The 13,942-nt window shown below is 52.9% G+C and overlaps 6 protein-coding genes across 6 annotated transcripts; 2 read left to right on the top strand and 4 right to left on the bottom strand.

Moving 5' to 3' along the window:
• Positions 1 to 614: 614 nt before the first annotated feature.
• Positions 615 to 1,250, bottom strand: J4E79_002617 (uncharacterized protein; the record flags this gene model as incomplete). Its single annotated transcript, XM_049351515.1, has 1 exon — positions 615 to 1,250. The coding sequence occupies one exon, from the start codon at positions 1,248 to 1,250 to the stop codon at positions 615 to 617; it is 636 nt and encodes a 211-aa protein (XP_049214153.1).
• Positions 1,251 to 3,268: 2,018 nt separating this feature from the next.
• J4E79_002616 (uncharacterized protein) lies at positions 3,269 to 4,109 on the bottom strand (the record flags this gene model as incomplete). Its single annotated transcript, XM_049351514.1, has 2 exons — positions 3,269 to 3,978; positions 4,028 to 4,109. 2 exons carry the CDS (start codon positions 4,107 to 4,109, stop codon positions 3,269 to 3,271), a joined length of 792 nt encoding a protein of 263 aa, XP_049214152.1.
• Positions 4,110 to 6,642: 2,533 nt separating this feature from the next.
• J4E79_002615 (uncharacterized protein) lies at positions 6,643 to 8,211 on the bottom strand (the record flags this gene model as incomplete). Its single annotated transcript, XM_049351513.1, has 1 exon — positions 6,643 to 8,211. The coding sequence occupies one exon, from the start codon at positions 8,209 to 8,211 to the stop codon at positions 6,643 to 6,645; it is 1,569 nt and encodes a 522-aa protein (XP_049214151.1).
• Positions 8,212 to 9,326: 1,115 nt separating this feature from the next.
• On the top strand, positions 9,327 to 10,304 carry J4E79_002614 (uncharacterized protein; the record flags this gene model as incomplete). Its single annotated transcript, XM_049351512.1, has 1 exon — positions 9,327 to 10,304. The coding sequence occupies one exon, from the start codon at positions 9,327 to 9,329 to the stop codon at positions 10,302 to 10,304; it is 978 nt and encodes a 325-aa protein (XP_049214150.1).
• A 47-nt stretch (positions 10,305 to 10,351) lies between these two features.
• Positions 10,352 to 11,379, bottom strand: J4E79_002613 (uncharacterized protein; the record flags this gene model as incomplete). Its single annotated transcript, XM_049351511.1, has 2 exons — positions 10,352 to 10,750; positions 10,816 to 11,379. 2 exons carry the CDS (start codon positions 11,377 to 11,379, stop codon positions 10,352 to 10,354), a joined length of 963 nt encoding a protein of 320 aa, XP_049214149.1.
• A 782-nt stretch (positions 11,380 to 12,161) lies between these two features.
• J4E79_002612 (uncharacterized protein) lies at positions 12,162 to 13,934 on the top strand (the record flags this gene model as incomplete). The annotated part of the gene is made up of 1 exon (XM_049351510.1): positions 12,162 to 13,934. One exon carries the CDS (start codon positions 12,162 to 12,164, stop codon positions 13,932 to 13,934), a length of 1,773 nt encoding a protein of 590 aa, XP_049214148.1.
• Between the last annotated feature and the right edge of the window lie 8 nt (positions 13,935 to 13,942).

Raw genomic sequence — 13,942 nt, 5'->3', positions numbered from 1 at the left:
TCTACATATCCTTCAGGGTCGATTATGATGCCGAATGTGGACATGGGAGGCTTTAATTGTCTGCTTTCGGCTTACTAGGTTGTGATACGGTGGTCTGCTGGGCAGTATTCTATACAAAAGAGAAAGAAATAGTTGGGAGCGTCTGAACGACTTCGTTCACTCTGGAGCCTACATTGTTGTTAAAAGAGACAAATGGAAAGTTTAGTAGCAATGTAGACTCCTAGGTCAATTCGAGGCCTGCTTACAGCCGAATGTGCTTTCTACATCCTCACAAAGCAGATGTGTGTTGAAAACTCCCACGAGATGAAGTGACGGCAGCTTTACAGGGCAATCGCGGCGAGCAGCCAAACTGTGAGCTACGGCATGAGGCTACGAGATCATTTGGGATACGAGAATCTCCAAAGTTCAGTTACAGAAGGCGCAGTACAGTTGCTAGTGTTGTGACAACGGTAAGAGTTCTATCGCAGTCGCCTGTACAACAGACATTTGATCAAAGACTCATAACACCAGGACTCATCGACTCGTCGAAGGTATCCTTTCCGTAAAGCAAGAACTCCATGTCGGTGACATTATGTATGTCGCTCTGATTCCTCCTCCAGCATCTTTAACAAACATCATATCCTCTGTATCTCCTGTTGCCAGCTGTGATGAGTCTGACCCTCCGGGAACATACTACTGACCACCTTCCCCGTCTTCATATCGTAATGTGATCCTGGTGGCAACTGGTTATGCATGCCACCTGGGCTTGTACTGCCGCCTCCACTTCCTTCGTTCTCTCTCGGATCGAGGAACTGTCCATGTCCACTTACACCAGACCCTGGCCGTTGTGGCTGGGAAATGGATCGCTCGCGCCATCGCTGACTTTGCTCGTCTTCCCGGGTGAAACGCTCGTATGGACTGGGCATGCGAACGTCAGGCTGGAACGTAGCGGCGCGCGGCGGGGCGAAAGACGGTGGTTCCCATTGACTTCTTCCCGTAGCTTTCTCTATGTAGTACCATCGTTGGCTCCTTGTGTCGTACTCCTGTATCCAACCCTGTGGCACTGATGGTGCACCGCCTTGCGGAGCAGGGCTGCCGGGGTAGCCACCTTGAGACTGCGGCCGGCCTTGCTGTTGCCCGTGGAGGACCGGCATTGGGTGATATCCATTTGCACGCGGCGGCGATCTGGTTCCGCGTCTCTGTTGCTCGAACTTGTGGATCTGTTTGGTGATGTAGTTGTCTGCGCGCTGTATGTAGGTTTCGAATGACATGGTGGCGTTCGTCTCGTAGATCAGGATAGCGCTAGGCCCGTACCGCGACAACGTTAGACTAAACGAGTAGTAGACGATGGTAATTGTGGTGCGTTTCACACAGCCACAACGGGGGCTTCACGCTATATATGCTCTGCCCAATCCCTTCCCCACGGCGTGCGTAAGCCACTCCTAGCCACATGTCATCAGCAGCTCTCCATCACAATGCAGGACTAGCCGCACCAGCACGCTGCAGAAGTCTCATCAAAATGGCGCCGCAATTTTGAAGCTTAGCATGGCTTCTATGGCGCAGGCCGCCGTGTGATTGGCCAAAGCAGGGGCGGTGCGGAAAGCGCGGAAGTGTGGCTCGCGTGAGGTGGCTTTCGCGCGTCGCTAATTTGCCGATTTCCGTGGCGCATGCGACAGCGAGGGATGTGACACCGAGTTTGCGTAGCACCGAAAGCTATCCGAACCCACAATTTGGCGCATACGAGATCGTGCGCGCAGTCCCTCCGAACCATGAAGAAGAAGCGATGAGTGTTGGTGTCTCGTCGCAGAAATCGTGCTTAAAGTCCATGTCACCATCCTCCCCGTGTCCCTAGATCACTCACCAAAAGGAATGGAAAAAGAAGCCTACCATTTGATGATAGTGCTCAATCATCCCTGGTACCAGTGCTGTAGGGTGAGCCTTTCGTTCAGAACCATATCCACGATCTGGTATCCGGACACAAGCTTCAGGTGAAGGCCAAACTCTCAGATGATGCGAGAAAGCCCCTGTTGACAGCCAATTCCCAGACCGGTTGGTCGTCCCAAATCCAGTAGTGCAGTTCGGCGGCACTGCGAATCGTGCGCACCTTCGTGGGGGCGACGATCACCTGCAAGGTGGAGCGTTATGTCTCGTGCGAATATGAGTCTGATAAAGGCAGAAGGATCGATAGAACGCCAGTGTGATCACTGCAGTACAAGAATCTGGTTATTCTCGTTGGAAAAGATGAGATATTCGAACGGTGTGCTCAGGTAATGTCTCGAAATAGTCAAGCTTGTCATCGTGCTCCTCGAAGATGATCTCTGGTCAATTCGCACAACGGACGACACTCCTGACGTAGCCGAGTATGGATCTGGGCCAGACTGCAGTAGTCCTAGGCAAAATGCATCCCCTCTTCGTATCGACAGAGTCAGAGCAACATTCTCGAACATTGTACGCGCGTCCGGCGTCAGCGTCCGCAATGACGCACCCATCTTCATGGCTGCATAGCTCTGATGAAAGACTTATTGGGTCTGTCAAGAGTACAAACACTGGAGGAATGATCAACTCCACGAAAGGAGAGGCTGCCAACTGGTGACGGCTCGGTGGAACCTGCGGAGAGTAGCCCGCTCGCGCGCTCGGATCGACGGCTGATATCTGCGGTATGCTTGCGCTAGGCTCGTAGCGACCAGAGGACGTCAGTATCACGTTCTCACCTTGTTCTGTAGCTTTCAGTACATACCTTATTGTGTCCATGTGGAATGATTGCTTTTGTAAGGTCTTTCGGGGGTTGCGTTTCGAGCTGCCCCTTGTTGCTTTGCTGGAAGCCGCCAGCATGCTTGTCGCGTGGAATTCACCCGTTCTAGATCTGGAGACATCTCCATGTTGATTCAGATAAGCATGATAAGTATTGTATTGACTCCCAGCGTTCGTTTGTGGAAAGCATGGTATTGTGCCTGGATAAGAGGGAACACTCCTAGAGGAGTCAGTCGCCGCCGGAGCCCACCGGGCTCTCAGCTAAGTGCGGCATACAGAAGCAGACCCGGAAAGTCAATATGAGCGCTGGCCTGTGTCGACGCGTCTGCTTGTTGTCTGGGTTCATGGCAGCTCATCGCGCATCGTGAGCGGCACCTAGATTACGTCACGGTCACGTGCTTCTGTCACCCGATCTCGGAACGCTGCACGTCCACGGGTACCTGCAGTCAACCCAAGAATCAGTATTCAACTCCATATTAAGACAACCATAACTTCTGACACCGAGACGAATCTCTGTCACAAACCCATATCGCCATATTTACTTCGAACCCTTGATGAAGTCGCCGCGCAGCCACTTCGGCGCACCTTTCCTCACGAAGATCATGTCGTTCTCCGTGTCCAGTCCGAGTGCGCTGAACCACTCCAATGCATCCTCTGGTACATGCGGTAGCCTTGTCACTGATATTTTACACTGCTTGACCCAAGGCTCTCTGCTTTTGGGACTCAGTACTAGCCTCAAACCGAATACGCTCGGTTCTTTCAGCTCCACGCTCTTGAAGACGCCCTCCACTGCGGCTTTCCACTCCGCCTCATAACCAACAAATAGTTCGTTGAAGATCGCGCCTCCCTTGCCCACAAACTCGTACTCGAGACCAGGCGTTTGGAAAAGGCTTAGAAGCAGGGGACGGATTTCGATGGGTGTATCGTATTTGCCACGGCGTTCGACATCAGTACGTATGGTGAGCCAGGCGCTGATGGTGTTGCGATCGATGACAAAATTGCCAGACGACGGGTAAATGGTATCCAGGTAGTCTTGCGCATCGCGAATGTGCACCGATACGGCACGGTCCCTCAAGTACAGTTCGCGGAACTCGCGACGCGTTTGTCGTGACGCCTGAGTCAAGCTGTAGTAACCGCGCGCTGCCCAGAACGCTTCACTTGTTGTTGTGACACTGCGCCGGCTGACGTGCTGCTCAACAAGGCGCTGCTTGTCATTCGCGGCAAGCGCGTATATCCTGTTGCGCACCTCTACGCGTCTGTGAGCTGAGAACAAGTTGTGCCGAGGTTGCTATGGTACCTTGCGGAAGATCGCTAAAGCCCCGGCCCGCAGACCTGCCAGCATTCACAGTGGATGGGTTCGAAGACATTGTGACGCTCATCGCAATGTTGCTACAAGCTTTTGCGCAAAACAAAAGCTTTCTTGGGAGTTCTAGGGGGCTAGAAGAGGTTGTGGAGAGATGCACATTAAGGAAGGTGAAGGGTTGGGTGTCAGCGTGCTAGCCGCTTTAGGCAGGACGTAATCGTCGGCCGCTAGAGGATACGTAATTTGATTGTCGACCGAGCGACAAACGACGCATTCTCTCACACGTCGCCTTTATTCACTTCTTATTGACTAGCAGTTCATCCTCATAACGTAAACGTTGGGTCGAAACAGCTTGCCTTGACCCAACGGTCTACGCGCCCGGGGTGCCTTACCATATTCGCCTCCTCATCGTATTAGACTAGCTATCAACATCAACGACTGATCTGATGCCGACACACACACTACGGAGAGGATGCAACAGTACTTGTGAAGAAAGTATTGTCCACAGCATTGCTAGACTGCAAGATCTTGCGCGACCAATCTGATGATGCATCCCACCGTGACCGTTCACACCAGGACGCGGACTGTGGGAAACCATGAAGTCAAAGTGCCAACATCAGAAAACCATCTTGGTACGCAGTCTCGATGAAAGCAGCTGGTTCTTTACAAGATATCGACACCGTGCTAGATCCTAGCTTCGAAATAATACTGTCTATCGGGGAAGCAAGGGTCGCTATCGAAAGCGGAGCGCACAAGCCGATATCATTAACGAGGCCTCTAATTGTATTCAAAGTTAGGTCAGGAAGAGATCAAAAGTCTGGGGTACGTAGAGATACAACTGCAGCGCTCGCAGGGCTACTGGAAGCTGCATCTCTGGTCGTCTCACTACTCTGTATAGGACACTGCATAACCACAAGCCATATATAGGATGCAGCATGAAGTAAAGCAGTGACTTCAGCTGTCACAGCTAGTGAAGCTGCCTTTTAAGAGGGCTTGTCTTGTCTGAGGAATCGTGGCTCCGCATAGGCAACTTTCGCCCTTATCACCAGGAAGCTCTGATTCTTTCACTACAATCCTAAACCGTTGACCAGGCTCCGATTGGCTTATAGTCACCTTCACCTGTACATATCACTCAACAAAATTGCTCCTTCCACTCTCTTTACTCCATTCCCGAGACCTAACTCAACCAATCCCAATTTCTGATCGAGTTCAGACCAACAGCAAATCCCTCCGCCCAACATGAAACTATTCCGTACATTGGCCCTATTCGTGGTCGCTGGTCTCGCACTTCTCACTGCCGCTGTTCCCACTGTCTTCGACAGCATGACCGACGTCTCGCCAGTTGAATACACGGGTATGGCGCGGCTCTCCATGGTCTCCTGGCATCTACTTACTGACATCGATAGATGTGACTACCGCCACATGTTGCGATTGGAGCCCACTCAAAGTCCACCACGGCTTTGCCACTGTGGAAGTCTGGGTTGGCCGTCCAGCCATCAACTCAGGTTTTTTCATAGGCGAACAATGGAAAGATGGAATTGACCATGTAACGAAAGCTCTTTGTGCAGAGCGCGATGGAGAGTGCGTCGAGGGCGGCGCCTTCAACACACCCCGCTATTGCATAAATGTCGAAGAAGTCACTAAGTTGAAACCATTTCCTGTTGAATGGAAGTGGAGTAAGTAATGTCATCCGCATTGGGTACGCATGCACTCATCTCAGTTCTAGCCAGGTTGTGCTTTACAGCGAGAGGGAAGTGGGAAAACCCACATATCCATCAGCTTCTCGTCGATTCAGTTGCTATGGTCATGGGTAAGTGCTTGTTTATCGAGCATTATGCAAAATCACTAACTTTCTCTTTTTTGCAGTGGGGTTCACAGATGACGCTTACAGCAATCCCAACTGCTACGAATTTCCCGGCAGGATGATGTGCAATATCCCAAATGCAGTCCATGTCCGCCTCCCCCCTATTGGCGGCCAGAAGAACTCAAGGGTCAACTGGATGGACATCGAGATGACAGACGGTGGTGCTGTTCAGCATGAATTCCATTGTTGCGATACGCGCAATAAGGTCGATGCGCGGCTCGACACGCTACAAGACCGGATGAAAGAAGTCTTTCCTGTGGAATATGAGAAATTCAGGTTGGTAAATTGCATGGTTAACAGCTGGATGACCTGCGAACAATGTTACGAGAAGTTCAACGTCGAGAACTGCAAGAAGTGTGGCAAAAAGTGCATAAAGCTATAAGCGCTTTGGGTACACGTCGAGATTTCGCACGCGACCTTTAGGAATGAGACACACCAAGGGAATATCTCAGTGGCTAAGCTTCTGATTTGGGAAGCTTCATGGGTGGATAGCAGAGAGCGTTCGGCTCTTTTGTATCTTGTCATTACCGTAGAATCTCAACACTAAACTCATCCACTAGCAGCGGTTACGCGTTCTTGACGCCATGCTGTAGAGGGCTCAGTTGTCGCAACTGGTGTTTTTGAAAGTCTGGCTTTTGGGTGCTATCTTGTATGTACTGTCGTGCATTCCTCTTTGCAAGCCATTTTGTATAGCAGAAGCATGTAATCTCTTGTGACCTCCGCAGCGCGCCCTTATCCACCGCCACTAGGCTGGTCGGGAAGGAACCCCCAACAACGCCATTACATTTCCCCCTGCGTTATGCTCCTTGATCATCCTTGACATGACTTGCATCAGGTACGGGCGTCCTTCACCTGGCAAGCTAGCCTTGAACTGTTCAATCCACCGACCTGAGCGCTCCTTGTTCTGTGCAGCTTCTTCTGACGGGTTATCCGGGGTACATAACACGACCCGCAGACACTGCCAGACCTGTAGCAGGTGGCGATTGATGTTCGCACGGAGCTGGACGGACAGTTGCGGCGGTGTAGGGTTCGGAGTGGAATCCTGAGGATACGACGTCGGATAGCCTTGAGGTGCGGGTGGCTGAGGTGGCGACATCTGCTGTTGAGGAGTGTGAGGAATAGTGTAGTATGGGTCCGGGGACGACGGGGAGGATTGCACGGGTGTGATGCCCGGCTGAAGCGGGGGTTGAGCATATACCTGGTGAGCTTGAGGCTGGAACTGAGGCTGTTGAGTCTGATGTACTTGTCCCATCCGCGCTTGGGAGCCCTCCTGATTTTGAGTCTGCCGCGCCCTCTGCTGCTGCAACTCCATCGCAGCCTGCATGCTGGCCATTGACTGGTTGACAATCATGGTGGCATTTTGGATGTTCGCGAAAGCTCTCGCTCGTAGATCATTATCTCGAGAGTCGCGCACAACAGCCCCATTTTCGTGGAGGAGTTTGGCGATCTCCAAACGCTTGTCGGGGTGGAGGATGTTGTATCGCGGATCGTGCAGTATATCGACTGGTCGGAGAAGAGGAATCTGCTTACTCGGGTTTGTGAAGTTGTTCAAAGCTGGGCTGGGAGTAGAGCTCTCAGGCAGACCGGTGGCACTGTATGACTGTTGTTGGGGCAGCATAACTGGCGGGGGTAGCATCGGCGCTGGTGAGGTGAAAGGCGAGAGCATGGCTGGCTGATGACGTGAGTTCACCTGCGCCAGGTTCTCATCGATATCAGTAGTAGATGATGAGCGCAAGAAGGACGGCTTTTGTTGCTGAACAGCAGGCTGTTGATAGACCGGAGCATTCCTCATCTGCGTCTGTTGCCTAGTCATTCGCACTGGCTGCTGCTGCTGCTGCTGTGATGGGCTAAAGCGAACTGCTGATCCAGGCTGGGGTCGACGCTGCGACGCGTTCGACATGCTACGTTGCGCAATTGCCTTCTCGTGAACAGTGCGGACGCCCTGCGGTGGTAACAACGGATAGAGGGGACTGCCCGTCTGCGGGCGTACATCCAATCCGGGAGTAGTACTGCCGCTGCGTGTGCCACTCATATCGGTGTTAACGAAGCCATAGTTCGCATTTTGCACCTCTCTCATAGCTGCAGGCTCAAGCCCCTCGAATCGTTCGGCGGTCCTGTAAGACCAAGATCGTGAAGGCATGCTGTTAGTGTACCGGACTGGCGGAGGTGGACTCATGTAGTATATCGCAGGGTGTAAACCAGGTTCCTGGGTCACGACCAGACGCTCGTCGGGTCCGTAGATGAAGTCGGTGTAGGCAGGGAAGATGTCGCAGTCGCGCTGCAGGTCTTCCCAGTCCTGGTCGTGGAAAGGCATTTCTGTGATTGTCGGGTACCAATCGATACCAAGAACAAAGTGAGATGATGACGCGTCCCAGTGGTATTTCAGCGGTGGTGTTGATAAGTCCTGTGCGCTCGGTAGCGCCTAAAGGAAGGCGCGCGGCCGCCAAGGAAGGTGCGGTGGAGGAGCGGGATGGTGAAGCTGACTTCCGTACTGGGTTCGTTTGCAATATATTCTGCAGAGTAGTGTAAGAGCCGGCTATGTTCACAGGACATTGCTGGTAGCTGAGCAATTCTCTTTGTATGACGTTGGGCTTCACGGTCCGGACAATCTCGCTTCGTCCGCAAATGTCTCTGAATGCGCTCGATGTTGATGGTCTCCATCTAGACATGCAGAACTACAAGCATGAGGCGAGCGTAGGGAGCGAATGCGGGAGTGCACTGTAGGCTCATCTGGAGGACTCGAGCATTTTGGCTGACCGAAAGACGGAAGCAAAAGTGAGAGTTATTTCGAATGTCTCCAGCCTACCAGGCCTTATTGTAGTACGCTTGAAACCGTGTTGCCATTCTAGAGTTGGATGGCCAAACGAGTTCAATTCGATATCGCTCACAAGCGTTCTGACGAGTTCGAAAATGTTCGGCGCGTGGGATCATGGTAGTGCAACCTACTACACAGATACTGCGGGTGCCTACGATTCCAGCTGAGCAAATGAGGGGAGAATGGAAAGCAAGAAGGAAAGATGTCATATCTCGGTGCCAGCGATATATGAGATGAATACCTGCCTAGACCCATCTCTTGAAGTGTGAATTGACGACAGAATAGAGACAAGGAATAAGTCAGCGAGATACGTGGGTTCCCGCGATCTCTCTTATCTTCGAATAAGCGCAGACACGATCTAGAGTCAAGCCCTAAGCGTCGAGATGATGATGATCTTGGTAATACGCGGAGTATGTGGATGAAGACAGATGATGAAGCATGCCAGACAAGGTAGGTGTCGGCGAAACCATTCACCGAGACGCCAAAGAATGTCGCGCTCCCCACCACCCCACCATCGTTTGGTCGATCTCACAGCAAAGTACCCACGGTCTCTACCTTGCCTCGTGTCCTCCACTCCCTACCTACTTTGTTCTGCGACACCCTACACCGTCACAATGAGCGACGTGACGCCTACACCCGAACCAGAAACTCTCGACGCGCTACAATCTCGGCATCGCAAAGAGCAACGCGACCTCGTATCCCGTATAACACAAAAGAAGAAACAAGCGAGCAAAAAGACACGGAAGGGTGTCAACGATGAGTGCGAACGACTTGAACGCGAATTGAAAGAGCGGCAGGCGCACGAACTCGCTGTGCAGAATGGAGTGGCTGTGGATGCGGAGGAGCAAGCAGAGGATACACAGAGCTCTGGGGATGAAGCGCAGGATATTCAAGAAGACATGTCCAATCTCAGGGTTGATGGTGCTGGTTCGGATAGCAAAGACAGCAGCACCAATGGCGACTCCACCGAGCCCAAGAAAAAGAAGCCGAACCGTGCCAAAGCCCGCCTCGCCCGTCGCGCCGCCGAACAAGCCTCCATCATCGCAGAAGCAGAGCGCGAAGCAGCCAACGCGCCGAACCCACGCGAACTAGAACGAGAACGCATGGCGACACAATTACAAAAACACGGGCTGGCGCTGCACGAGATACGCGCGGATGGTCATTGTCTATACGCTGCAGTCGCGGACCAACTGCAGACACGGGAGTTGGGCTTGAAGCCGAGGATAGGTGTCACCATCAATGGGCAGGGAGACCAAGGACCGGACGCTAAGCCCGAGGCATATAAGACGGTCCGGCACGCAGCAGCAGACTGGATCCAAGGCCACGCCGACGACTTTTCGGGCTTCATGGAAGACCCGTTGCCGGAGCATGTGCGCAAGATTAGAGAGACAGGCGAATGGGGTGGCCATCTGGAACTGCTTGCATTGGCTCGGACATATGGTCTAAGGATATGCGTGCTGCACAGCGATGGGCAGGTGGACAAGATAGAGGCCGAGGACGAGGCCAAAGAGAAGGAAGAAATCTGGCTGGGATACTACAAGCACAGTCACGGTCTAGGCGAGCATTACAACTCGCTACGCAAGGTTGGATGAGGCTGAGAGCGGTAATGCAGATACTGGCATTCACACAACGGCTACGCTCAATGCCATCTCTGCTCCTCCGGACAATCTACCTTGTGTCGCCACATACTCACGCAGTCTCGCACGAGACCTTTGATCACGCCAGCATCGTGGGTCCTCCTGGGCGTATAGTGCGCGATCTTGACCAGCGCGTTGTCCGTCTCCTCTCTATCCGTCTTTATCACCACGCCCTGATCGTCATACGAGATATCCTCACCTGGCTGCTTGAGCAGCTCAGTGTGTACAAGCGGCGGAAGCGACCACGGAGGGCCGCCGGAGGATGCGGGCTTATGTGTTGGAAACTCGAGACAGATGAGGACACCACCCGTAGACGGAGAGTTCGCGGTCGGGCGGCGGAGAAGCGTGGTCATTCGAGATGCCCACTTTGGCCTTAGCGACAGAGGGAGCGCGCAGAGGAACTACTCATCGCATCAGTACAGAACACCAGGCAATGTTCACGAGGCACGTCTGGGACTCTGCTCACCGTAATGTCGTAGATAATGTCAAATCCTTCATCACCCTCCCATCCCTCTACATCTGCCAACCAGCCATCCTCAAAGAAATCCCCACATACAACATTCATCGTCCCTTTACCGATCTTCTCATCCGCCACCTTGTATTCTCCTTCCAACGGGCCCTTGCCAGCGTCCTTTAGATAACCCCTCGCAGCCTCAGCAGCATGCGAGGACACCTCCAGCCCATAGGCGTCATATCCATGCGCCGCGAAGAGCGCTACATCGTATCCCTTTCCACATCCCGGCACAAGCACCCTCCTCCTCTTCTTATCGTCTCGTAAAGGTCCAGCGAGTGACGCATAACCCGCCGATTCGCTGTTTGGTGGTGGTGCGCCGAGAGAAGGATTTGGGTCTGGGGACGACAATGGGCGACCACGCTCTTGCAGCAGGTCAATCAATGCGGGGTTCGCATGACCGCGATCCCAAGGTAGGAATGTAGAATCTCTCCATAGGTCGTCCCAGCGGTTGTTGTGTTCTTTGTCGGGAGTCGAGGAGAAGTGTGTTCGGAGCCGGTCTTGGTTCTGGGTTGCCATGACGTGGGCAATCAGATTGTGGTATATGGCGAGGTCGATTGGGTTCGTATTGAAGGCCAATGGCTTGATAGTGTCGTGGGATAGCTCTCGACGATGACGGAATGAGGAAGCCGAGGCCACGATGGGCCCTTCCAAGCCATTTTGAGCTAACCCATCTTTACCCCGCCAAAACTTGCTCGTGCGACAACGCCAGATGTGACGATAACGGCCTTGCAGATGCGATCGGATCTTGCGCTGTCAACCTCAAGGGTGTTTGCACTTCGCTGGCAGATGCACACACATAAGCATCCAACGGGCTGACTTCGCTGCGGCCCCACGACAGATACGACAGATCTACACCTGGCACATCCCGTGCCGTGAAGCTCCAATTACCCGGATCGCAAGCATGCTTCCTACTGGGCCCACCCTTGCTTCGGATATAATTAATGCGATTTGTTTCCGCATGGCAAACCGCCTGTCTCGGCAGTCACTTCTGCTTAGTTATCCCTCAACAACTGCGTTTCGCTGGGTTTCGTCTGGAGTCATGGCCTGGTTTGACTTTTCTTCGCCCACATTCCCCGTGTTGAGGACACGCTGCGGTGTACATAGCGTACAGGTACGCGTTGATAGTATGCTGAAGAGCTAGAGATAGCGGCTGTCGACAACCGAGGTATTACGACGCATACGGAAAAGAGCAGGTGCACGCGGAAATCAATGCAAGCTGTCGATTGACATAACCTTGTGAAGATCGGGTCGTTGCGTTACTTGGCTTTCTTTCTTTCTTGTCGTTTTTGCAACGGGCAATGATGGCAGACGACGAGAAGGCAAGATCGCCTTCCGGGATGTTGAAACAGGAGAATGTGCCGGACCGAGGCATCGAAGAAGAGACGAAATTAGAACAGGAAGAAATATCGGAAAAAGATATGTTAGAAACAAGCAACCAAGGGAACGACGACACAATGTCAATTTCGTCATCACGAGCGTCAACGGCTTCAACGCACTCCACCAATGCCGACCAGCCGAGAACATCGAATACGAAACAACGTCCAGTCACTCTGGCAAGAACCACCTCGGTTCTACCCGATGCCGTTATTGTTCCACGATCACAGCGCCGTGGACTCCTTGCACGCTTCGCGCTCATCCCAGAGGTTGAGAACCCAGAACACTATGCGCGGCAAACGAAATGGCTTCTCACATTCATTGTCGCCTTCTGTGCCATGGCAGCACCTATGGGTAGCGCGATCGTTATGCCAGTGTTGCAAGAGATCAGCGTAGCTTTCAATGCAACGGAGACAGTAACCAACATGAGCGTTGCTGTGTACATGCTTAGCATGTCAATTTTCCCGCTGTGGTGGAGCTCCTTCTCTGAACGATTGGGTAGACGTACGATATACATCACCTCGTTCATACTCTTCGTATTGTTCGCTATTCTCTCTGCGATCAGCACAAGCATCGCTATGCTGATCGTCTTCCGCGTCCTGTCTGGTGGTGCAGCGGCATCGGTACAGGCTGTAGGCGCAGGGACTATCGCCGATGTCTGGGAAACGAAAGAGCGCGGACGAGCGATGGGCATCTTCTACCTTGGACCGCTCTGCGGACCTCTCTTCGCGCCCATCATCGGTGGTGCTTTAGGGTCAGGGCTAGGGTGGCGATCAACACAGTGGTTTTTGGTCATATATGGTGGGCTGACCCTGATCTTCATCATATTCGCTCTTCCGGAGACCCTGCATCGAAAAGAGAAACCCTCCGCGGACCCAACAGCCCTACCCAACAACGATGCCGGGAAAGAGCAAAGTACAACCCTCGGAAGAAGCACCACACGTGCCTCCACTGTCCAGAAGACTAAGAGTATATTACTACATCTACGCCACATCTTCATCGATCCACTGCGCATCATAGCATGGCTCCGCTTCCCGCCCGTCTTCCTAACCGTCTATTACGCCAGCATAACGTTCGGCTGCCTCTACATCCTCAACATCAGCATCCAATCCACCTTCGCCGCACAACCCTACTCCTTCTCCACCCTCATAATCGGCCTACTTTACATCCCCAACTCCGTCGGCTACCTCCTCGCCTCACTGTTCGGCGGCAAATGGATCGACAGCATCATGCACCGCGAAGCCAGAAAAGCAGGCCGCTACGACGACAGAGGCAAACTGATCTTCCGTCCTGAAGATCGGATGAAGGAGAATGCGTGGATTGCTGCTATTCTCTGGCCTTCCGCTCTTATCGTCTATGGCTGGACGGCGGAGAAAGGGATTCACTGGATCGTGCCGATGATTAGTAACTTCTTCTTTGGCATTGGCAGTATGCTTATCTTCGCGTTGGTTAATACCATGCTCACGGAGTTCATGCCTAGACGCGCTGCGTCTGGAATTGCACTGAACAACTTTGTGCGAAATATCTTCTCTTTCACCGGCGCGGTAGTTGCGGAGCCGATATTGAGTGCAATAGGGAACGGGTGGTTGATGACGATTCTGGGCATCTGGAGTGTGGTTACGGGGTGTATGGCGCTCTATGCGATGGGCAGATGGGGCGAGAAGTGGAGGGAAGCCATGGTTAAGGTTTTGGGGTGATGAACCAG

This window comes from Alternaria viburni, assembly GCF_023758015.1.
Source record: "Alternaria viburni strain BMP 2772 chromosome Unknown scaffold_4, whole genome shotgun sequence".
Classification (NCBI taxonomy): Eukaryota; Fungi; Ascomycota; class Dothideomycetes; order Pleosporales; family Pleosporaceae; genus Alternaria; species Alternaria viburni.
This window is presented reverse-complemented; position numbering and strand designations above follow the sequence as displayed.